The 23,830-nt window shown below is 40.3% G+C and overlaps 1 protein-coding gene across 2 annotated transcripts in view; it reads left to right on the top strand.

The window, feature by feature from the left end:
- The window catches only part of plxnb2b (plexin b2b), a 144,318-nt gene that overhangs the window by 74,813 nt on the left and 45,675 nt on the right, over positions 1 to 23,830 (top strand). Inside the window, exons 1-14 of one of the 2 annotated variants that reach the window (XM_086299214.1) lie at positions 4,682 to 4,836; positions 9,508 to 10,637; positions 13,624 to 13,812; positions 13,947 to 14,078; positions 15,008 to 15,108; positions 16,376 to 16,502; positions 16,957 to 17,116; positions 17,689 to 17,800; positions 18,317 to 18,428; positions 18,795 to 18,896; positions 20,177 to 20,269; positions 20,805 to 20,892; positions 21,194 to 21,360; positions 22,434 to 22,582. In XM_086299214.1, coding sequence (XP_086155340.1) covers positions 9,510 to 10,637; positions 13,624 to 13,812; positions 13,947 to 14,078; positions 15,008 to 15,108; positions 16,376 to 16,502; positions 16,957 to 17,116; positions 17,689 to 17,800; positions 18,317 to 18,428; positions 18,795 to 18,896; positions 20,177 to 20,269; positions 20,805 to 20,892; positions 21,194 to 21,360; positions 22,434 to 22,582 — 2,660 coding nt within the window. In that variant the 5' untranslated portion in view covers positions 4,682 to 4,836; positions 9,508 to 9,509. Of the gene's footprint in view, positions 1 to 4,681; positions 4,837 to 9,507; positions 10,638 to 13,623; positions 13,813 to 13,946; positions 14,079 to 15,007; positions 15,109 to 16,375; positions 16,503 to 16,956; positions 17,117 to 17,688; positions 17,801 to 18,316; positions 18,429 to 18,794; positions 18,897 to 20,176; positions 20,270 to 20,804; positions 20,893 to 21,193; positions 21,361 to 22,433; positions 22,583 to 23,830 lie in introns of those variants that run through there. The other variant, XM_086299213.1, reaches the window with a different exon arrangement.

Below are 23,830 nucleotides of genomic sequence, written 5' to 3'. Positions count from 1 at the left end.
CACTATGGCGTCTGCTACCAGATAAAATCAGTAAGGAACATCTTCTATTGCTCATCGCTTATGAAATAAGTCTGATAATGCCCAGACATTTAATCAGTGAGCAGTTGCACCAGCATTCACAGTATTATGTATGTGTAGATTCGCAGTCATACGGTTCGTGTAGTCTTGAGAGGCTGAAAAAAGAAGGCAGCTGGACTACTTTAGGTCTGGAGTTCAATCTGCAGTTGGTGGAGAGTCTCAGGTATTTAACCTGTGGTGTGGGTTGTCCCTTTTGGGGGATGGTGATGGGAAAAAGAACCACAAAACCTAAAAATTCCATGTCTCAACCAAGGCATGTCATTGTACTGAGCTGGTCAGCAACTTAAAGGCTGTGTAGGAAAGGGTTATATTGAATACACTAAATGAACAGAGAGACAGCTGTTAAGTACCTTATTTATCAATGAAGTTAACAGAAAATGGCATATTCATAAATGGTATAAACAAGTTTTCTTTTTAATATACATATCTTTTAATAAAGTGCATTTTGATGTTTCACTGGGTAACCATGAGGCTTTAGCATTTGTGCTAACACCACACAGACATAAGTCCTAGATTGTGGGTTTATTAGCGTTCAACCGTAAAGTTATATCTTAATGTCCACTACTACACAGGTTTCTTGTTCCTATACATGGGAAGGCAAGCAAATCAGAGACTATAAGATCAGTGTTCTCCTTGAAACAAAACGAAAGCTGGGCACTGAGACTAAACCACATTACAAGATACCTTCATGGCTCATTGGCGTTTATGCTGGGGAAGTGAAATCATTATAACCAATAAGCTGTGTAATGGATTCCTTCCCAGCAGTCAGTCTGCCTGCCTGACTTCTTAATTGTCACTGTATGTGTGTCAGTATGTGAGTGTGAGCTGTTCTTTATATGTAAGTGCAAGGTGATTGTGGTCCTGGACCAGGGGATCACCTCAGGGTGGTGCACGGATTAGAGAAGCTGCCCTTCAACCCACGGAAGCAGGGATTTAACTTTCTGTGTGTGAGAGCAAGCTTCCGACGCGCTGAAATGCCCTTGAGCAATACACAGAGTTATTACCTGTTCTGAAAAAAGGAGTCTGGCCTCTGACAGAAGATGGTGAAATAAAAAATTCCCCGCAGCTAAGCAGTTGTTGAGTCAAAAGGAAATGAGGGTCAGCGCTGACACAGTGAGTGGATTGTTTGTGTAGTAGACTGACGAAACATTGGACTCGTTTTCTGATCTGTTGGTATATTATTCATCAAAACTATGTCAATAAAAACAAGACTAGAATATTAATTGACTGACGGATAATGAAAATATTTTAGAGTTTCAACTGTGGGTGTAGAAATACAATGCACGATACAGTACAGTTGGGACGCTTTATAAAGTTTAAATAAAAACAATATGGAATGATTTGCAACCCCATATATTATTCACACAGAAAGCACCAAGCTGGTAAACTGAGAAAATGTACCATGTGGGGGGAAAAAACCAGCATCTGGAGGAAGGTTTTGCATCTAATTAGGTTAACTGGCAACAGGTCAGTAACATGATTGTGTATAAAAAGAGCATCTTAGAGAGGCAGAATTTCTCAGAAGTAAAGATGAGCAGATGTTTTGCAAAAATCTGCATCTATAAATTGTGGAACAATTCTGTGATCTTTGGACTCCCAGGGAGCACTGAATTACAAACAGGCACGTTTGTATCATGGAAATCACTGCATGGGCTCGGAAACACTTCCAGAAACCATTGTCTACAAACATAGTTCACTGTGCCATCCACGATTTTAGGCTAAAGTTTTGTCACGCAAAGAAGAAACCATAAATGAACATGAACTAGAAACATCTTCAATGGGACAAAACTAAATTAAAATGGATTGAGGCAAAGTGGAAATTTTAATGTCTTTTTGGGGAAAAAAATGGATGTAATGTCCTCTAGACTAAAACGGAGAGGGAACATCCAGCTTGATGCCTCAAAAGCCTGCATCTCTGATGGTATGGGGGGTACATTAGTGGAACTGGCAGCCTGTGCATCACGGTGTATGAAAGGTGTATAAGCAGATTAGAGCAACACAAGCACCCATTGACTTTTGACCTTGCATATTTCAGCAAGACAATGCTGAATGACACATGTCTCTATTATAAGATCATGGCTACATAGTGGAACTGTCCAGGAGCTGAATTGGCCCTCCTGGAGTCCAGACATTTGACCAGTTGACAACATTTGGACTATCATGAAACAAACAACACGAAAAAGACGACCCAGGACTCGAGTATCGAGAATTCCATATCAGACAGGAATGGGATAAGAGTCCTCTCCCAAAAATCCAGCAACTGGTCTCAGTTCCCATATGTTTCCAGACTGTAATTAAAAGAATAGAGGATGTTACACAGTGCTAAACTTTTTAATATTAAAATATAGGTTTATTATTTCCCAAAAATTGCATTTGTTTTGGGTTCGGGTATGCTTGTCTGCACCCTACAGCTGTTAGTATGCATTAGTAAATGTCTGGATGTGGCCGCAATGGCAGTCGGAAGAGGCACTGGCTCCTGAAAGTACCTTTTCTCTGCCAGGCCAGGCTGTTTAATCAAGTTTCCCGCATCTGCCAGCTGTGTCCACACTGCAAACAGCCACTCTGTCCCACTGGAGAGTTGCAGCATCCAGCTGGGGTTGGGGAGGCCAGTTAGCATTGGGAGATTAGCCCAAGCTGCTGTTGGCCAGACAGAAGAGGTTGAATTTCTGTGTTTGTTTGAGAGACAAACAGAGATTGAGAGATTACAAGAGACACAGAGGTCAGCTGCCGGGCGGTATGAGGCAGAGAAGCCTGGTAGTGAGTGAGTGAGTGTGTGTGTGTATGTGTCGCTGAACACAAGCACATTTAAATGTGTACTCTGCTCAAGTAGTTTGTGTGTGCAAGCCTGTGGTTTTGCGCTCTTGCTGCTCAAGTGTCCAGCTGGCAGAAGGGAGATAGCAGGAGCCTTGAAAATGGTGACGGAGCGGTAAACAGACACACAAACAGTCTATCAGTCCTAATGAGGAAAACTGCTGGGCCTAAAAGGATCGTGTGCATGTGTGCACGCAGGTTATGCTCGCACCGGCTGACTCATGGTCATACATCATAACAGACAAACATACACAAGAGGACAGATGCATGTAGACACACACGTACACACAGGCAGAAACCCAGAGATGTGAGAATTGGGGCACATACGGTCTAATAAGAGAGCAACGTGTGATACACACACTCTTGGGTCATGGGCCAACTTTAAAGGTGTTAGCAAATTTAGGCCAGAGCAGCTGGATCCCGCTAAAATGGACCAGCCCCATCAACCCCACCCCCTCTGTGCCTGGTTCCCTGAATACAATGGCTGGGCTGGCTGCTTTTGGTGAGCATGGTTTTCCCAGTCAGTCAAATTGAAATAAATGAACTGCCAGCCCTGACGGCAGGGTAATTGTTCATATGGAAATTGGATTACCATCGTCACACCAGCCCTCCTTTACAACTTGTGAAACAATTTTACTCCGAGCATGGGACAAGACTTTTTGCATGTCAAAAAAGGAAGTGGTGGGGGAATGGAAGACATGCAGAGAAAGAGTTCTCCACACTCTCCCGCTTCATGTTTCATCTTTTAACAATGCTTCTGTTCTGCCTGTGGTTTCCTTGGTGGTGGCAGGAAAATAAAGGACAAGGATCCACCCCTCAGTTCCAGTTCCTTGTCATGGCTCTCAACCTGGGTTGTTGTATCTCCTTGGGCTCATTTTATCATGCTTTTTCAGCATGCTACATGTTGTTAGAGACATGGTAAGGTTTGAATCAGAGCATTAACCCCGCGTTCACCTCTCTTTACCCGGGGTCGACTTCTCTGGGGACAGGCTGCTAATTTAATCGTACTTCACTTATATCAGTGTATAACAGGGAAAGTGGTTTCACATCAGTGTCAGAGCTGTCAAAGGCAGCTCTCCAGTAAAGAAAGTGCTGAATATGAATGATCGCAGTATGGGGTGATATCCTGTTAGATTTTCTGGGTAGGGTGTCTGTTTCTTCATTTATTATATCAGTTTCCTTTCTGTATCTATTTTAATAAGGGCGAGGGGACTCATGCCGCTTCAAAACTTGCCGGGTCAGCAGTTATGTAACCGTTTGTGCATCTGATCTAATCTAATCATCAGAGACATATTTCTCCAGAATTTCAATTCTGCTATCTCCTTCCTGATCTTTTGCTCCCTTACCACGACACACTTGCAGACTTCCTCCTTAGGATTGGCCAAGAGGCGTGTTGACTGCCATGCTGGGTTTTAGTGCCCCTGTGTCAAAGAAACACAGCATGGCAGTTTGAAGAGAAGAGTGTCTTTGTGTGGTCTGAGCAGGATTACCTCGTCAGCACTTCAAGCTGAGCTGGTTTCATGTATTGGGGCTTGCACATGTATCTCTAAGCCTGTGGATTTGTGTGTGTGTGTAGGGTGCACACACCTTCCATTTTTCAATTTAATATCTTTCATTTTTTTCTCTGTTGAAAGCTGCTTCTCCTGTCCAGACATGGCCTACCTTATGGAGGAAGGGTGGAAGAAATGGTTCTGTATTTGTCAATAAAAGGTGTGTGTTTGCGCATGTGTGAAATGATAAGCAAGGAAACAAAAAAGCCACACCTATGTGCTACAGGCAAGCCTGTGCATGCCATACCTCAACAGTTTAGCTGTCCTACTTCGCTTCTCTCAAACCGAAGGAGTACATTTGAATTGGAGACTACATATCAGAGCGGTGTAGCACATCGTGTTCGTATGGCTCATTCAACTCTGAGCTGAATCTTCAGTTTGGTGTCGTTATGGTGAGGTGAGTAGTCAACTTAGCTTAAACAAGTACTGTTTAGGAAATGCGGTTTATTGACAACACTACTGATATAGTTTGTCTGAGGAGAACAAAACAGTTTTCACAGGTCTTTATGCCAGTTAATATTGTAAGGACTGGACAACACAACTTACAGATACTGTTGATAATGTTCAGAGCGTTTAGGTATTTGAGGTTTGTACATCTCATTTATAACAAATAACAAAATGTGTACTTCCTACTTTCTTCCACAATGGAAAAAAGCATTAGTTGCACCGCTCCTTTAGTTTTCTGTTGTTGCCTAGTTTCATTTTCACTTAGTTTTACATACCGAGTGCTAGAAATTGCTCTCTGGAGATCTGCCCCAAGACCTACTGGTAGCTCATATTTTCACAGCATTTGCATTAAAATTACTACATTTGTGCTACAATGCCATTCTTTTTTTTTAGATCAGAGGGTGGATAACTGCAGCATTTTTCTTTATAATGTGTTAAAATTCAAGAACAACACAAATCAGCAAATCCAAAAGAATGAAAGCTGAATACTAAAACTGAACATTATAACCTCTCTGAATGATTTATTCATGAAGAATTTTCAAGCACCGCTGTAACAGACAGCATTAGTTTTAACTAGGTGCAAACTACCTGTTAAACTGCTGAGTGACAGTGAGGTGACTACCCTGTGGTGGGACTGAATTAATTTTTCATCTCAAGGATTCTACAAGCTTTGTAAATATATGCATAGTTAAGAAGAATGATACAGTTTTACATGTGTTTAAAGTAAATACAACCTACTATAAACAGTCATGAAAAAAAGTGCACCCCATGGTTCAGTAGCTTTTAGAAAAGACTTTAGCACGAATGACCCAAAGTAATCATTTTCTGTATGACTCTGTCACATCACTATGAAGGAATCTTTTCCCACTAGTCTTCTAAAAGTAGAGAAGCTTCTAAAACGTTGCTTCAGTTGTGGGCATTCATTTATGCACAGCTCTCTTAAGGCCCCAACACAGCAATCAGGTTTTCGTAATTTAATTTTTTTCTTTTTCAGCCATTCTGTTATAAATTTGCTGTTTCAGCTAAACTTTACCTGTCAGAAAAATAGCCTGTGTGTTGAGACACAACACAACACTCTAGACTGTGTCATTATTTATTCTTGTTAAATAAATAACACATTATAATATGTTTCGTAGTTAACCTGAAGCTGTACTTACATAATTGTAAAAACTGCTAAAGACCAGAATTGGCCCATTTAAGCATTCGTGTGAAGAGTTAAAGAAGTTCTAAAGCTCAAAGATTTTTTTTCTTTCCGTAACCACAAACAATCACGTGAAAAGGAATGAGGTGAAATGCCTAATTTAAGGTCAATTCAGTGCTGGCTTCAGGCTGTTTGAATTTGAAAATTGACTTTCACCAGATCATATTTTTCAGATGTGCCAGCTTCATTAGTGCATGATGTGTTTCATTATTATTTATTCCAGGCCATTGGAGGCTTCATTAGCTGCAGGCTGATGCAGCACGCAGCCTCTAAATTTAGCAGGCTTTTATTTATTCAGAATAGCCGCGTGTTGGATGATATGCCCAGTTGTCATGTTCTCTCACAGCAGACATGTTGAAAAAAGAGGTGGGTTGGTCTGGGGAGAAATGGGCCTCATTCCACCTGTGCCACCCCCACCAGGCGTCTGTATCTGCTCAGCTCTTTGAAGCCTCTTTAATTCCAGCGTTAAGGATTAAGCCCATGAAAAAAAAGGATAAAAAGTGACAGAGTGACAGAAGGAGACATCTTAGGAGAGAACAGGCTCTTTTGAAATATGTTAAGAAATTCGTTTGCACTGACCCACAATGCAACATCTGAGGGAAATTTGTGTGACACATTTTTTTGTCTGATCAGGGACTGGCCATAGGATTTGCATGAATAGGAAAAGCACCCTTTGAAGTTGCAGTTGTAAGTGATTCTGGAGTTTTCTGAAACCTAAATGAGTGTCCAGAGATGATTGTCCTTGAATTTGTGGTCTGAGAAAGTTTTATTGGGAGTTAAAAGAAATCAAGTAATTTTTTTTGTCACAGGATACTACTGACATAATCCACTTTTTTTCTGTGTGGTATGTCATATCAGGGTAAATTGATAGTAAAGGGGATATTATAGTTTTTAGTGAAAGACACAGAGTCATCTATCTACACCATGTCTGTAGACAATCCATTAAAAAGTGGGAATTGTACATTGTGGCAGTATACAAACAGCTGTTTAATTTCATTCTGTAGGTGTGCAGATATGCAGTAGGTGTAATTGTATGTACAGGAGTGTGCTGACAGTGTTTTTGACAGGTATGTTCTTAAGCAGAAAAAATGCACATTAAAGGTCATGTAGCTTGTTAGACTACCTGAATCTGTCTAGTCAAAACATAATAATAGTCAGATGGCACCTTTATATGATAAAATTAGTATACCAACTTACATACTACATACAATGTCACCCTAAATTTGCTCAGAGTACAGTTTTTGTTTACAGATCACAGAGCTGCTGATTTCATCCTATGGTGATTTTTTTCCTTTAATACCATTTTTTCCTTTTAGTTTTTCTCTGTGGACATTTTTGCAGTTTGCCACCTCACTTTGTCAGTGAAAGTTGTCTCTGTTTTGCTTTTGATGTCAACATTTTGAGGCTGTGAGGCTGTTTTGCAACTCGTGCAGTTTCTGTGAAGCTTCCCTGAAAACTCAAGCACAAGCGTTATTGTCCTGCCGCTTAAAGCTGACACGGGCTTGTAATTGCCGATGGATATGTCCTTTGAAATTGAAGTTGTGTTACTTTAGAGCTGAAATAATAGTTTACATAATATACCCTTTATTTTGTCCACTCTGTACTGTGCACGTAAACTCAAGATTTCTTTTCTGTTTTTTTGGTCTTTTCCTCTCAGTTAAATCTTGGCATAACACTTACCGCCCCTCCTTAATTAAAGCTGTAAAAAAAGCTGCCGCACACATTTCTGTCCTGAATAAGCAGAGAGAGGGATTTTATTGCACCATTCCCATTTTAATGGAAATATTTAAGACTATGAATTGAAAAGGGCACAATACATTTATGTAATGAAATGGGTTAAGGGGGGGTGGATAGTTTGAGGCAGTAAATGGGGGGGGGGGCTAAAAAATCAAGAAATCGAATTGTCTACTTAAATGAAAATGAGTGTTGCCAGTGAAATTAACGGCCATGCGCCCCCCCCCCCCCCCCCCCAGGCAAATGTCCAATCAGTGGTCTTCCCACTTAGTCCAGTGAGCAAAGGCAGGTTGACATAATAAAACACAGTTTTGGCAAGTGACTTTGACAAATGTGTCTGTGAACTTGACTGGCAAGATGATATGAGGAGGAGGATACTACTGAGTGTGTGCAAGACTGAAACCACATGCAAACATACACTAACATTTGCTGTGTGGGCAATGGCTGCTTCAAAGCCACCTGCAGTTCCATATTTACCACAGCCTGCGCAAACAGCAGTGAACGAAGGCTCCGCAGGCACCTGCTGTTAGCCGGTACATGAAGCTGTCTGTAGTTTACAAGGATGTTGTGTGATCATATTTCCTGAGACAAAACAGTGTACTTCCTAAACACATTGTGCAGCTGTTAGGGCGGAAAAAAAGCAAGTGTAAATGAAGTTGGATGTGATCCAAGCTTTTTAAAGAGTTGTTTATTGTGTTATGGGTTGAGATCTAGTTGTTATCCTTGTCTTTTTTACCCCTACACAAACCAGTTTTATTTTTTTCACCAGTGATGGCTTGAGATAAGTCAATTGAATTCAACCCCCTCCCCCCCGTAATATAACTGGATCAGGGAGTTGAGTCAGACACAAACACCTACGCCATGCGCTGTCATCTCGAGGCAGTTTTTAAATGGTTTTAGCCCCATAACTTAAATCTGTGACTCTAAAGTGGGATATGCTTCATGTGTTGTACACCTTAAAATCCCAGTTCATTCAAATTACTTCCTGTTACTTTTGTATATACACTAGGCTATAACTTCAGGTGTATAGCCTAGTGCAACCCTATTAATGTCTCCATGTGCAGATTTTCTAAAAATACACTATATTGCCAAAAGTATTCACTCACCCATCCAAATCATTGAATTCAGGTGTTCCAATCACTTCCAGTTGAATATAATCAAGAAGCTAGGCATGTAGACTGCTTCTACAAACATTTGTGAAAGAATTTGTCACTCTCAGGAACTCAGGGAATTGCAGTGTGGTACCCTGATAGGACGTCACCTGTGCAGCAAGTCCAGTCGTGAAATTTTCTCGCTACTAAATATTCCGCAGTCGCAGTCACAGTCAGTGGGTGTTTCCTATTCCAATGTGCCAGTGCACACTGTGTGCCAGTGCACAAAGCAAGGTTCATACAGACATGGATGACGGAGTTTGATGTAGAAGAACTTGACTGGCCTGCACACAGTCCTGACCTCAAACTGACCCTCAGCCCCTCCCAGTGAAGCAGGCTTGTTGCTTAGAACCAGTGTAAAGACAACTGATTTACCTTCAGTTTTATGTATGAGTATATGTGTATGTATGTGGGGTTATATTAACTACACACAAACCCTTTGTTGATGTGTCATGTTGCTGATAGTTAATGTGCATTTAAAGTGCCATTTAACTTCATTAATAATAAAACACTTCTTCCTTTCTGTTCCTTCCAGAGATGGCAAGCTGGGTCTCCATCCTTCTCTTCCTCTTCTGGCTGTCAGTCTCTCAAGCCCAAGGGGGGAGTGGAAAAATCCCCACTGTGGAATTCATCTCTGAAACCCTGATTAACAATGTGGTCCAGGACCCACAGACTGGTCGCATCTACCTGGGAGCAGTCAACAATATCTTCCAGCTGAGCCCGTCCCTCCAGAAGGAGGCCCGCACTGAGACGGGCCCAAAAAAAGATGCCAAAACATGTACACCTCCTGCTTCAGGCTGTCAGGACACAGTGCTCATGCCCAACAGCAACAAACTTCTGCTGGTCCACCCATCCAATGGTTCACTAATAGTATGTGGCAGTCGGTACAGAGGCATATGTTCCCTCCTCAACCTGTCTAATGTAGAACAAGAGTTGTATTACAATGACAACAAAGGAGAGAGGACTTACGTGGCTAGCATAGAGGATAATGTGAACGTGGTGAGCGTCATGTCCAACTACACAAAAAATGGCCGGACCTTCAAAGTGTTCCTTGTTGGAAAGGGCTATGGAAACCTGGACAGTACAAAACTAATCAGCACACGAATCCTTGAGGACTACCAGGACTGGGTTGTGTTTGAGAACATCATTGAGGCATCAGCGGTACAGACGGCGCCATTTGTCCTCAAGTACTTACACGACTTCCAACATGCCTTCAAAGAGGATGGTTTTGTGTATTTCCTCTTTTCTCGGACTCTCGATGGCACAGATAACAAAAACTTGACTTTTGTGTCTCGTCTTTGTGAAAATGACCAACATTACTATTCGTACACAGAGCTCCAGTTAACCTGCGGTACAAACAACCGGTACAACAAAGTCCAAGCTGCATATGTGACTTTTCCAGGAAAAGAGCTGGCACGGGTCATGTCTCAATCTGGTAATTATGGGACGGTCACCTCATTCACAAAAGTCCTCTTCATGGTGGCTCATCCAGATGACGACGAAAGCGACTCTGCTCTCTGCATGTACCCGCTGAACTCCATCAATCAGCAGCTGATGGATATAATCAGTGCATGCTACAGTGACTCTGGGGAGATTTCTGGGGTTCCTGCTGTGGACGTACCCTACTCATCTCAAACCTACACAGCATGCACTTCAAAAATTTCTGTAAGTGCTTCTTTGTCAGCTGACTCTAATTTAAAAGAATGTTTTGAAAAACTCAGATTAGTATAATCTTTAATGCAGTTATCACTTTTTATTATAAAATCTCAACATTTAATTCGTTCCCTGGATAACTTGTAATCTGACCAAGTCTTAAAAAACAAGGCTCATACACTTCCTTTACAATGCAACAGTGTCCAATGAGAATTTGTGAAAGACACAATTCTTGTAGTCTCTGTACACCACCACAGTGGATTTTAAATCACACAATCAAGACGTGGCTAAAGTGCAGACTTTCTACTTTAATTAGGGGGCTTCAGTATTTTTTGGGGTTTTTTGTTTAGCATTTGTCTGAATCTAAGCAGAGAGTATAGCCCTGTACACTTCACATTTCATCCTTCTGTTTCTGTTTCGATCAGCAGTCACAGTAATCAGACAGTAGTGACCCAGTTTCAGTGGCAGCGATACATGCCCAATCTGATCATGAGCTGCTTCTCACCCCTCCATATTTTTCTCTACCCATCATTCTGGTTCAGGCTGTTAATCTTGGTCTAAGAAGGTTGGAAAGAAAAGTGTCTGGACTTTAAGTTGCTTGAAGACGTTTCACCTCTCATCCGAGAAGCTCCTTCAGTTCTAGGGTTAAATGGTGGAAAGTTCCAGATTTAAGCCCTGTGGGAGGATTCCCCCAAAAGGGACAATATATTCTTTTCCTAATCACACAAGCCAAGGTGTAAAAAAAGGGGTGTAGGTCCCAATCAGCCAAGGTTTCGGATAAGCTCATTGTGAAACCTAGCCCCACCCTATCATGTGATTTCTTGAGGTCAAATGGCCCAGGATGCAAGTGGCCGTGAAGGGATCTCAAAACTTGATTATAGATAGCAGACAGTTGGTGTCGTAAGCCACCGCCTCTGTTCAAAGATGGCTGTCCACAGTGGACATAGATGGCTTCTTTCACTTCTCTTTAAATCTGGGACTCTCCACCATTTGACCCTAGAACTGAAGAAGCTTCTCGGATGAGAGGTGAAACGTCTTCAAGCAACTTAAAGAAGTCCAGACACTTTTCTTTCCAAGCCCCTTAGACTACGATGACATGGATGACTGAGAACCTTCACAGACATGCTGTTTATCTTCAATCAATCAATCAATCTTTATTTATAAAGCACTTTTCATACAAAAAAAATGTAGCACAAAGTGCTTTACATAGTTAAAAGCAGCCCACCCCACCCTCCAACTCACTCCCCACACTCTCATTAACATAAATGATGTGAATACACACATATCCCCCCCCCCACACACACACACACACACACACACACACACACATACACACACGCGCACACTTAAAGAGTAAAAATTGGGCTGGGCTCGCAAGAGCCAAGTGAGGAAACACTATAACAGGGAGCTGTCTGCACCGGGAGCCGGTCACAGACCGCAGCCTCCAGGCTGGGCACACAGCAGGAGGGAGGCAAAGGAGCCCCCCTTGGTTTCACCTATCCAAAGATTTTTTTATTTCAGAACTGTAAAGGTTCTTTCAGATTTTCTTTGGCAAAGTTTAATCTGATCCTCTTGTTATTGAGTGTAACCGATAGTTTGAACCTTGTTCTATTCCCATTCATGGAGGTGTTGTGATATGTCTACCACCCCTGGGTGTTTTTGACTTAGATGTTATGAAGCCATTTTTCTTATCTATGGAAATAATTTTTCTCAGGTCTTTATGTGTTGCTGAGCTGGCCATTTCATTCCTTATTTTCTAAGAAAGTACCAGATTTTTAATTTTTTTTTATTCCTGAAGTTTTTATTATTTCTGTCCAACCATCTATTCGCTTCCGCTTATCCTTTTTCAGGGTTGTGAGGGGCGTCTGGAGCCTATCCCAGCTGTCTTAGGGTGGGAGGCAGGGTACACTGTGGACAGGTCACCAGATTCTGGTTTATTTTTTCAGCTGAATGCTAGCCTATCTCACTTGCACTGACATGTATTTGGGGATTTTTATTCACAATTAGAAAGAAAAGCTATAAAATGTAAATTCGACACTTCAAACCACCTTCAAATATTACGTCCACTTCATTTGTCATGAAGTAACAAGGGAACTGGCCTCACCTGGAACTACTTGTCAGTCGAATATCCAGTTGGTTTTAAACCTCTAAAAAAGGGGGACTGTGTATAAAAATGGCTCAAATTCTCAAAGAAGTTTTGGCAAAGATTTGCTAAAATGCCTTGAGTTAAAGCTTAAAGTTTAACTTCAATCACTTATTGATTGTTTGATTTAGAACCAGCCTTTGTGGTGTAGAAAAATAAAACCACCAAAATTACGCCTTTGTTCAAGTTATAGGCCGAACTTTAATATGGATCACTCTCCTCTCTCCATGTACTAAATACACTTGTCAAATTTGGCGGTCTATTCATGTTTTAAAATTTTCCCTTTGCTGCCTCTGACATGTCAAGACCGCTGCTACCCTGCACCACTGGTTGATATTTTAGCTGTTTCACATCTCCAGCTCCCACCATAGGGTCTGCAGCTGTAGGGTATTTACTTTAGAGAGACTGAGCTTAATACCGAGATCAGTACCTACTCAGAAATAATTGAAGTATTCCATGAACAATTTTAATATGCCAAAGACTTTTTTAGTTATGGCCCAACTTAACTGGCTATTTTACATTTTTTACTTGCATGTATTAGTAGTTTCTTGTTAAGTGATCGTTAACACGAGTTTTCCTATTGTTCTCGTCTCAGACTTCCAACTCTAAAGCAAATACTTACTTGTAATTTTTATTCATTATTTTAATTCATTATTGTAATCAAAGAAATGATCAGTCAAAACAAAGTCAATTTTAGATTGTAGATTAAAATGGTCGAGTGTTCAAAGCACATTTCCCATCTCTGTTATAAAGTTTAAGTAGGATACGAACAGTACTGCAAAGACAGTTAATGTTATTGGAGTGAAAAGCAAGCAATGTCTGATCGTCCCTTCTTATTATCCTTTCCCTTTACAGAAGGATGCATTGGGAAACTTCAAGTGTGGTGCAGAACATTTGCTTTCGCCTCTGGCAAGCAAGCCAGCATTTGCCTTAAAGGCAGATGCAGCGTTGACCATGTCGGTCCATCTGACTGCTGTAACTGTTGCTGTGGAGAATGACCACACGATCGCCTTTTTGGGCAGCGCCAACGGAGAGGTCTTCAAGGTTGAGTTCTCTTGTGGTTTTTTTTGTTGGATATTTTTTTCCTCAGTTTAAACTTTTATCTGAGGGAAGGTGTATCAAGTGAATTTAAAACCTCAAATTTCTCTTACCTTTTGTCTTTTGTTTATTTTGTCCAGGTACACCTGAGACCAGGTGAATATGGCAACGAGCCGTACTCCTATGTTGGCAACAACATAGGAGAGAAGGTCAACAAGAACCTTTTCCTTGACCAAAGCCAGAGCCACCTCTACATTACCACAGAGAAAAGGGTGTGTGTGTATATTTAACACTTATTATACATTAAAATTCTGGCAGAGTACTTGCTGGTGCTAAGACTGAGCTCCACAATGACTGTATTCATTTAAAAGAGAAAAATTGATCCAAACCCAAAAACTATGCTGTGGTTATGCACGGAGAAAAGCCTGTATGGTGCCACTGTAGAAAGCTGCCTTGATTAAAATGAGAGATGTTGCTTTCAAAATGTCTTATAATATAAAACAAAGTGTTAATAGCTCTGCTGAGCAGCCTCAGTCTAATGTGGAGAGGAAAGCTCACTGTCTTAGAGAGCGGGCACATACAATACCATTTAAATATTGAGATGGTATTTTTAGAAGGGAAGACATGGACTTCACAGATCACAATCAAAAGTAGCAACGCTAGCTGCATTAAGAATAGATAAACAGATCTATACAGAATCATGGCTTTGTTCTTACATCCACACAGCTGACCAATCACAGCACGAGTATTAGCATTTTATAAAAAATAAATAAATATATAATAATCAAAATTATTTGCTCCATTGCTTTTTTAAGTTTGCGATTTCAGAAGTTTTGCTTTCATTATATTGACTCACATCTGTTTCTGCAGAGGGGGAAGAGTTTCTAATGTTGATGCTGTTAAACATTCAGATTTTATCGGAAAAATACTGATGTCTTGAAATAAGATCTAATGGATTGGCTTTTACATGTAAAAAAGAAAACAATTTCACGCTGGTTACAGTAAACATTCAGTGCTTTGTGTTGAATAAACTAAGTAATTAAACATGGGGAGAAGACAGGAGAGACCCCACTCGCTCCCACTCTGCACACCTGCAACATACTAAGGAACATTTACAGCTACACTTTAAATACTTGTTATTTTTGTCCAGTGTCTCCCGTAAGGTGCACCTTTGATCATATTTCACGTTGTAATAATCCAGATCACCAAGGTGCCAGTGCAGATGTGCCTCGAAATGAAAGACTGCCAATCATGCGTGGGACTGAGGGACCCTTACTGTGGCTGGTGTGTTTTGGAGGGCAGGTAAGGATCTCACACACACACACACACACACACACACACACACACACACACACACACACACACACGTACATTCTTGCATGCATTTACAAATGCATGCACACAGCAACAGACTAACACAAACACCCACACATGCAATTCCATCTGTAAAACACAGCAGGATATTTGTTCAGTGTTTTATTGCAGACACTTTTAGTACCCCTCAGTGTTTATATTCCATCTCCTGTTGTCCGTGCAGCCGTAAGGAATTAAAGCTGTTTGTCAGCCCCACACGGCGAAGGCAGGCTGTGCAATTTACTCTCATCAGTCTATATTTATCAGGGTCTGGAGGGTAGAAAAGTGCGCATGTATCATGTGTTTTACAGGGATGTGATCATGACTAGGAAAAAGAAGCAAACTCTGTCCCTCTGGAACTATCTGATATATCCGATGCTCTTACTGTGCAACATTGTGCATGCTATTTAGTATTAGAGCTGAAATCTATTTATCAGTTGATAAGTCAATTGACAGAATATGAATCAACAACTTTTCATAAAGAATTAATCAATGCAGTCATTTCTCAGGCAAACGATTCGATGATTTGAGCATTTGAATAGGATAATTCTGCAATTTTTCTTTTCCTTCAATTGCTCCAAATGATTTGAAGCAGTGCTTAGTTCGTTTGCTTCTCATTTATGAAAAAAATTCAGTCCGCGTGATTTACAGTGCAAATTTGATGTTGCATTATATCCTGTACTTCTGTTTATGTGCACAATATCAGTTCATCTCTATGTTAGTTTGTATTTCCTTCAGAGTATGTATTTTAGTCTTTGCTGCATTTAGTGCTAGATTGATTTTATCAAAAAGAAGTCACATGTTTTTATCGCTCCTGTGTGTTTTGTCTGATTGCAAAGTCATTTTTTGTCTTTAACAGTTTCATTTCTTGCATCATCACATAATATGAATAGCTTCATTAAAATTATGTCCTATTAACCAAATACCTTAGATGATCACAGCTGGGAAGCTTGAACAAAGGAGTATTTTTTTAGTACTTTGCTTAAAGGTTATATATATATATATATATATATAAAGTTAAAATGACCCTACTAATGTAGTTACCATTGAGGACCTTGCATGTTTTTCTTTTTGATACATAAATCTTTATTTTGTGCACAGACCCTGCTGGAAGTCACGTAGGCATTGAGTTGTTATTTACAAACTGACTTTTTGTGAAAGCATTCATGGCATGTGCAGCTCAGGCTGATGGGATTTTCTCATCCTTCGTCTGAAGGTGTACCAGGAGGTCTGAGTGCCGACGGGCAGAGGAGAAGAATGGCTGGTTGTGGAGCCCCAAGCAGCAGTGTGTCAAGATTGTATCCTTCTCTCCTTCAAACCTTTCCTGCAGAAAGACCGGCAAGGTACAGCTCTGTTTGTTCCTCACTCAAACTGTCTCTGACTTCCTTTGTTCTCTTTTATTGTCCCTCTTTTCTCTGCAGTACCTAACTCCACTTACATGCAGAGACTGAGTAATAAACTGGGAATCAAAGACCTCGAGCTCTAGGTCTTCCAGCTCTGTATTGATCCACCCAGAAAAATCCAAACTGTCTTATTATAACCTGCATGGCTGATTGTCTGAAGATGGAGAGCCTCTTCCTATTCCCCCATTTTTTACTTCTTCTGTGTTCCTGCCCGTCTGACTCACACATGAATTCCCATCAGCAGCATGTCACTCCTTTCTCTTTCTCAGTTTCTTTCTTTAAAAAGAGAAACAGTTTCTTTATTATAACTTTGGTTACACAGAGATACAAATTCAGTGAGATGTTACGGGCTAAGAAGCCACAGTTTCCAGTCAGTATGTTTTTGTCTGTCCAGGTGAACATCAATATTCCCTCCCTTCCTACCATTGGACACTCTGACCGTCTGCAATGCAAGATTGAGTCTTTCCAGAGTAACGGCATCATGTCAGACTCTGGTGAGGTCTCCTGTGATCTGCCCCAGCCTGGGCTTATACCGAAAACACCTGAGGGCCAAGGTATGGTCTCTTTAATTACCCTGCCATGTTTCTGTCGTCTTTAAGGTCTAATGTCTGTGCTTCTCCATGATGGTTAACGCTGCATTACTAACTGGCCAAGGTGGGAAATGGGCTGAAAAAAACATGAGGTTAAGTTAATGTCAGCTGGCAAATTCTCCATCATTTTGTTGAAGAACTTACAGTGTCCAACAAATTTGCACCAGAAAATTGCACGAAATCAACACACTAATCTAATTTAAGCTTTTTTATTTCAGTTTATAGTTTTTTGTATCAGTAGTCAGCAAACATCTTGCCCAAAACAAAGTGAGTCCCATAAAAAAAGTCCTTTATAAAACAAAACATGGAACTTTTTTTAAATACAGCTCAAGTTTTGGCTTTTATACACTAATATGCAGTTCAGGCAGTTAAATAATCACTGAACTGATTCTGAGGAGATTTATCAAAATATTTAATCGCTCTGTTTTTTGTCTTTAAATGTACAAGCATACTTCACATCTTTTATATGATAAAACTTGTATTCACATAAACAGCTAGTGTATCACATTTTAACCACTGTTTTACTGTATCTTCAGACTTTGTGGCCGTGGCTATCAGGATCTTTGTGAATGAGACTGTGGAGTTGGCCACGCGGGAATTCATGTTCTACAACTGTGCTGCCACAGTGAGGAAATCTGAAAACACACCGTGAGTCAGGCTGTTAATCTTTCAGTTCTGCTCTGTCACTCAGTGAAAATACACAGTGACATGGAACACAGCATCATCTGACAACCTTGATGTAAATGTATCACCGTGCATGAGCAGATGAGAGATCAAGGCTCTGTTTGTAAATTGTGATGCATGGTGGTTTTGAATGCACCTCTTGCATTTTCGCTCCTGCTTCTATTACCAAGCCGAGGAAATTGCCTCAGTTTCCTTTTCATTAATCAAAAAAAGAAAGTCGATCCTGGCTGTTTTTTTCCCCTCATTTTTTTCTGCATTTCTTTCACACAGAGGAACGTGTGATGAACGAGCTTTGCTTATGTGAAGTTGCAGAGATCCATTTCATTGTCAGCAACATAGATTTTTGTGCCGGACGCTCTCTGATGAGTTTGCATGTTTTAGATGTTTTTTGTGTGTGCTTTTGTGTGTGCATGCTCTACCCTGATTGTGCATGTGAAAGTATTTCCTTATCCAAGTTGGTCCATATTTCTGTGTTTTCAGGTGCATGTCATGTGTAAGCAGTCAGTGGGGATGTCAGTGGAACACGCAGGACCACACCTGCAGCGATGCGGACAACAGCGTGGTTGTTTCCCACATCATCAAGCACCGTCAGGTTAGTTCTTTCTAGAGCTGTGAGTTCAGTGACAGGTCAAGGACTCTTTTCTGTCATGTATGTGTGTGATAGATGTGGAGAACGACTATACCACAAGTTTTAAAGGACACATCTAAACTTTACATGTGATTCACCGCCTGAGTGGTCCAAACTCCTCCTGAAAAATTAATAAATACACAAATCCCACTATCAGCTGCCACCATCTTGCATGACAAACGTTGCAGGGTGGAGGATATCAGATTCCAAGTCAGCGGATGTTTCAGCGATATAGTTATCTGTCGCCACAGATGAGGGTGTCCGTTAAGTGGTTAGCATGTTTAAAATGTAAATTATTAAAGTATCTAATTTGTTTTCATTCTGTTTCAGAGCGCAAACTGTCCTCGGTTCGAGAATCCAGATCCTGTGCTCATCCCTGTGGGCTACAAGACTCGAATCAGCTTTGAAGGCATAAATCTGAAACATTACCAGGTAAACTGGCCCCACTCCACCCCCAACATGCATCTGAGTTCCAGGGAAAGAAACACTCTCTTTCTGTTTGTGGCTATCCCTTTGACAGAAAAAAGGAAAAACACAACAGGTTCATTTTTAGGCTAAAAGAAAGGAGAATGAGCCAAACTTGTTTCAGTTTTTTCTACTCTTGCATCTGTTAGTGATCTGTAAGTGATGATACCGCACTCTTACCAACTGTTTAAATGTTGCAAAAAAAAAAAAGTTAACTTAAAGAGATTGAAAGGAAGCAAAAATGGCTCCTTTAGACAGTGAATGAACTTTGGGGGCCACACCAAAGTCCAATATAAGATAAATAAGGATTATTTTGTCTATGAATCATGCAAAGCTACTCTGGTAAAGTTCGATTTTGGAATTTGAAGTAATGATAATAGTTCCCCTTTAACCCTCTCAGGCTCAAATTAAACTTTTTGTTGCTAATGCACAACCAAGTCCTGCAGTGGTACTTCTGAGTAAAAAAAAAAACCCATAAAATATGTATGTGGGGTAATCAGGTTGTTAGTTTTTAACTGTTGCAAATCGGCAACGCCTGCCTTGAGAGGGTTAAGGCTGGAGTGTTCTGCTGGAAGAGGGCTTAAAACTTACTTTTTACCATTCAACCGTAGCGAACAGGTGTGAGGACACCCAACTTTGTGAACAGAATTACTCAAAAAATCTTGTGAATACAATAACTCAAGACGGACGTCTCCTTGGATGTTTAAACTTACCATAGGCAAATCAAGGAAGTTAAGGGGTGGCACTGGGGACCGTCAGTATTTTTGTTTTTGTCATGATTATGCAGAGTATCTTTCCACATGAATAACATTACAAATCCCAATTCTTACTATCAGACAGCAATATAAGCTGTAACAGTTCACTTAGTTGTCACAACATACATCTTGATCATTTTCTTTGAATGTGTGAGTTCTGATGGACTTTATTGGTGCAGGTTCCCGGGGATCCATTCATGTTTCATCAATCAAGGTTTTGACAGCTGATCTTTTACAGCTGTGAAAATCTACATTTTTAAGCCCTGTGTGAAGGTTTTGTAATCACACAGCTTTCTGGGCTGTTTCCCTTTTGGTTGTTGTGTGTATATGTTCAGTGTTGCTGATTTGATTTTACACACTTGAGTAGGATCAGAGAAACTGCAATTGTTTCCATGCTCTATACAAAGAAGAGCATCAGAGAACAGTACTGTAAAAGTATGATCAGCATGAATACACATCAGCATTTTTGTGTTTGTTTGTGTGGTTCTGCAGGGTCATCATTTCACCATTGGCAGTGAGCTGATGACAAAGGAAGAAGATGTCTCGTTTGAGGGGGGACCATTCTACACATTCAGTGGCTTCAATGTGAGCATGACCCCTCGTTTGACATTTGTCTTGATGCAACACACTCAACACAGGTCTTTGCACTGTGACTGGTTTGTGGTCCTAGTATTCAAAGTACAACCTAGAAATACACTGAAAGAGTGAATGTATATATTCTGCAGCAAAAAAACTGTGTGAAGACTTTCTGTTTGTGAACAGCTGTATTTATGTTCCACATTTATAAAAGAAGTCAACCTTTAGCCTTTTTGCACATTCCCTTTGATATTCTCTAGCTCCCTCTAATGGACATGCTCCCCTCGCTGGAGAGTTAAACACCATCTCCACATTGTGAACTTTGTGATTGGGAAGCTCAAACAGTGCTTAGCCTCCAGCTATGTTCTTTTCCAACATTGATTTCTGTAGCTGAAAATCTGCCAGACTGGGTATATATTCTTTTTTCTTTCTTATTTTCCCTTGGCGTGGGGGAGCAGCAGCCCACACTGTTTGCAGAGAAGAGCTTAAGTGCCATTAATCACAGGATTCTGTATTAATAATTCATTTTCTTCCAATTTCTTAGTTTTTCTATGATAAGTCACCGGAGACCAATGTTCTGTTCTACGTGAAGGACAAGGAGTCTGGCGAGAAGATGGACAGCACGGTGAACGGTGTGTCTTCACATATTAATGAGGAGATTTCATTTTAATGCCCTGTGTGTACACGGCAAGTCGCACTGTGGGGCTTCAGCTGGATTTAAGGAAGCTACCTTTAATCTGCACTTGAAAATTACAAAACATTACTGCACAATCTAACAGCTTTGTACATGAAGGATTCAGATAAATGTATGTTACTGCAGGAGTCACTTGAAATTAGATTGTCCATCAATTTTTCATTGAGGATGCAAGAATATGCTCTTTGAATGTACAATAACATAATATTGTTTTTGTTTCCTCACTATTATCTCTACAGTCACACTGTACAACTGTGCCGTTGAGAGGAACGACTGTAGTCTTTGTAAGAACGCCGACCCAAAGTACAAGTGTGTGTGGTGCAGCAAGAAGCTGGCGTGTGTGTATGAGAAGCTCTGCGATCCTCTCCCCAGCAACACAGAGTGTCCTGACCCTGAGATCACCAATGTGAGTCGTCACAGTGCTGTCATGACTTCATGTTTACCTTTGAAATGGAAACTGTACCTTCTTTAAAATCTTGTGATTGGATGTAAAAACACATTGACTGTGGTGATTGGACTGAGGTCTTCACTGGCCGTGTATTTTTCTTCCACAGAGGAGTTGGGAGTGTGTTTCTCCTTGAGAGTGTGCGGCGCTGTTCCTTAGCACATGTCGATCGGATCAATTCTTTGTTTGTTCACCTAATTGTTCGTGCCTCTTTGTCATTGATAAAAATCCATCAGTAATTGTGTTTATATCATTCTGACAGAGGCTATCACCTAACCGGCTGCAGCCTGACAGACAGAGATACTGCAGATAAATCACCATGACTTTGTATGTTGTTGAGATTCAACTTAACAACTATACAAAGGATTCCAGTGAGATTTTCTGAAGACGTTGAGAGTCTGCAGTGTTGACCTTTATGGTTTTATTATTCATAGACACTTGTGCCCATGTTCAGGTTAAACATATGATAAGGGACACAGTGCAGTAAACATCATACCTGTTATACATTAACATGCTAGCTTTGTCATTGTGAGCATGTTAATGTTACAGTGCAGTGTGAAGCACCATTATCTCTTTAAGTACAGCCTTGCAGGAATGCTGCACACTGTGTGTGTCTCGCATTAGTGTATTTTATTTGAAGTTGAATTCACATTTTTTAAATTAAAAAATTACAGGAAAAATATTCAAATTTCATATTTTACTATAAAATGTTCAATTTATCTCGTCACAAAAATGTTTGTTTTTGTTTTGCATTTACCAGAACATCTGCTTTTATATTTTAGTCTAATTTTCTGACCTACAAATACAATATGGGTCATGTTCAAATACATGCAGACATGCATACAGATGTGACTCATACAGTATTGATGTAATTCTCCACTTGGCCTTGAATGTTAAATACTTAAGTCAGCTCAATAGTGGTTAAACAGACTGTGTAAATCTCTTGTATGTTCTTATTGCACAAATAATCTGGTTAAATCCATTTCCAATCCCTTCTTCCTATAAACACCCTCCTATTGCATCTCCACATCCAGATCAGCCCTCTTTTCGGCCCCGTGCTGGGAGGCATCTCCATCACCATCAGCGGTTCCAACCTCGGCATCGATCAGGGAGACATTAAAAGCATCACGGTGGCTGGGAAGCCCTGCATTCATGAGCCAGAAAAATACTCCGTCTCCAAAAGGTAAAGTTGCCCACATGCAGTTGTGCACTATGCACAGGAAATGTAACCCACCTGGAGGCCATTCAAATGGCATATGGACAGGTTTTATCAAGTCTCTTTTTAAATGTTGTATACTTAACTGTGTTAGGAATACTTTCCTTTTGCTCAGGATAACCTGACTACAGGTTTTAATTAGCTCATTCTACAACTGTATTGATCTGAGTCTCCAGACACAGTTTGATTTAGAGACAGTCACAGTTTCCAGAGGGAAATGTCAGTAGTAGAAGTATTCACTTTTTTTCCTTTTCTTTTCACAAATGTGCAAGACAACAATGTAAAAAAGTCACGTTACAGATTGATTGTTCAGTAAACTTTTTATAACCGTTCAAGCCAGGGTCAGTCTAAATAAAGAGTGGGCCAATCAGCCTTTTAATGATGTTTTGGTTTTTAAGCATATCATTTGAATATATTTAAGTTATTTTCTGGATAGGAACCTAAGGCGCAGATTAAAGTGAAATTAAAGCTATAATATTTGCATGTAAAATATAGTGAGGTATAACAGCAGAATATTGAAACACTTTAGTAAAATACAAGTACATGGAAATTTTACTTAAGTTCTGCACTTAAATAAATGTACTGAACTTATTTGCTTTCTGCTGCTACTACACCACTGAATGGCACTCAAGCACTTGCACATGGCTGCTGATTGAGAGGGTCTTCTTTTTTTTTTTGCCCTAATGTTGCACACATCCTTTGAGATACATGTGTTCATCAAAGCACTGTACAGGCAGTGCAGAATTATTAGGCAAGTTGTATTTTTGAGGAATAATGTTATTATTGAACAACAACCATGTTCTCAATGAACCTAAAAAACTCATTAATATCAAAGCTGAATGTTTTTGGAAGTAGTTTGTAGTTTGTTTTTAGTTTTAGCTATTTTAGGGGGATATCTGTGTGTGCAGGTGACTATTACTGTGCATAATTATTAGGCAACTTAACAAAAAACAAATATATACCCATGTCAATTATTTATTTTTACCAGTGAAACCAATATAACATCTCCACATTCACAAATATACATTTCTGACATTCAAAAACAAAACAAAAACAAATCAGCGACCAATATAGCCACCTTTCTTTGCAAGGACACTCAAAAGCCTGCCATCCATGGATTCTGTCAGTGTTTTGATCTGTTCACCATCAACATTACGTGCAGCAGCAACCACAGCCTCCCAGACACTGTTCAGAGAGGTGTACTGTTTTCCCTCC

This window comes from Aulonocara sp. 'chitande type north' Nkhata Bay, linkage group LG7, assembly GCF_057382095.1.
Source record: "Aulonocara sp. 'chitande type north' Nkhata Bay isolate Kocher_YH1m ecotype deep benthic linkage group LG7, A_spYH_male_GT1.1, whole genome shotgun sequence".
NCBI lineage: Eukaryota > Metazoa > Chordata > Actinopteri > Cichliformes > Cichlidae > Aulonocara > Aulonocara sp. 'chitande type north' Nkhata Bay.
The sequence above is the reverse complement of the archived record's forward strand: the minus strand, read 5'-3'. Positions and strand labels throughout refer to the sequence as shown.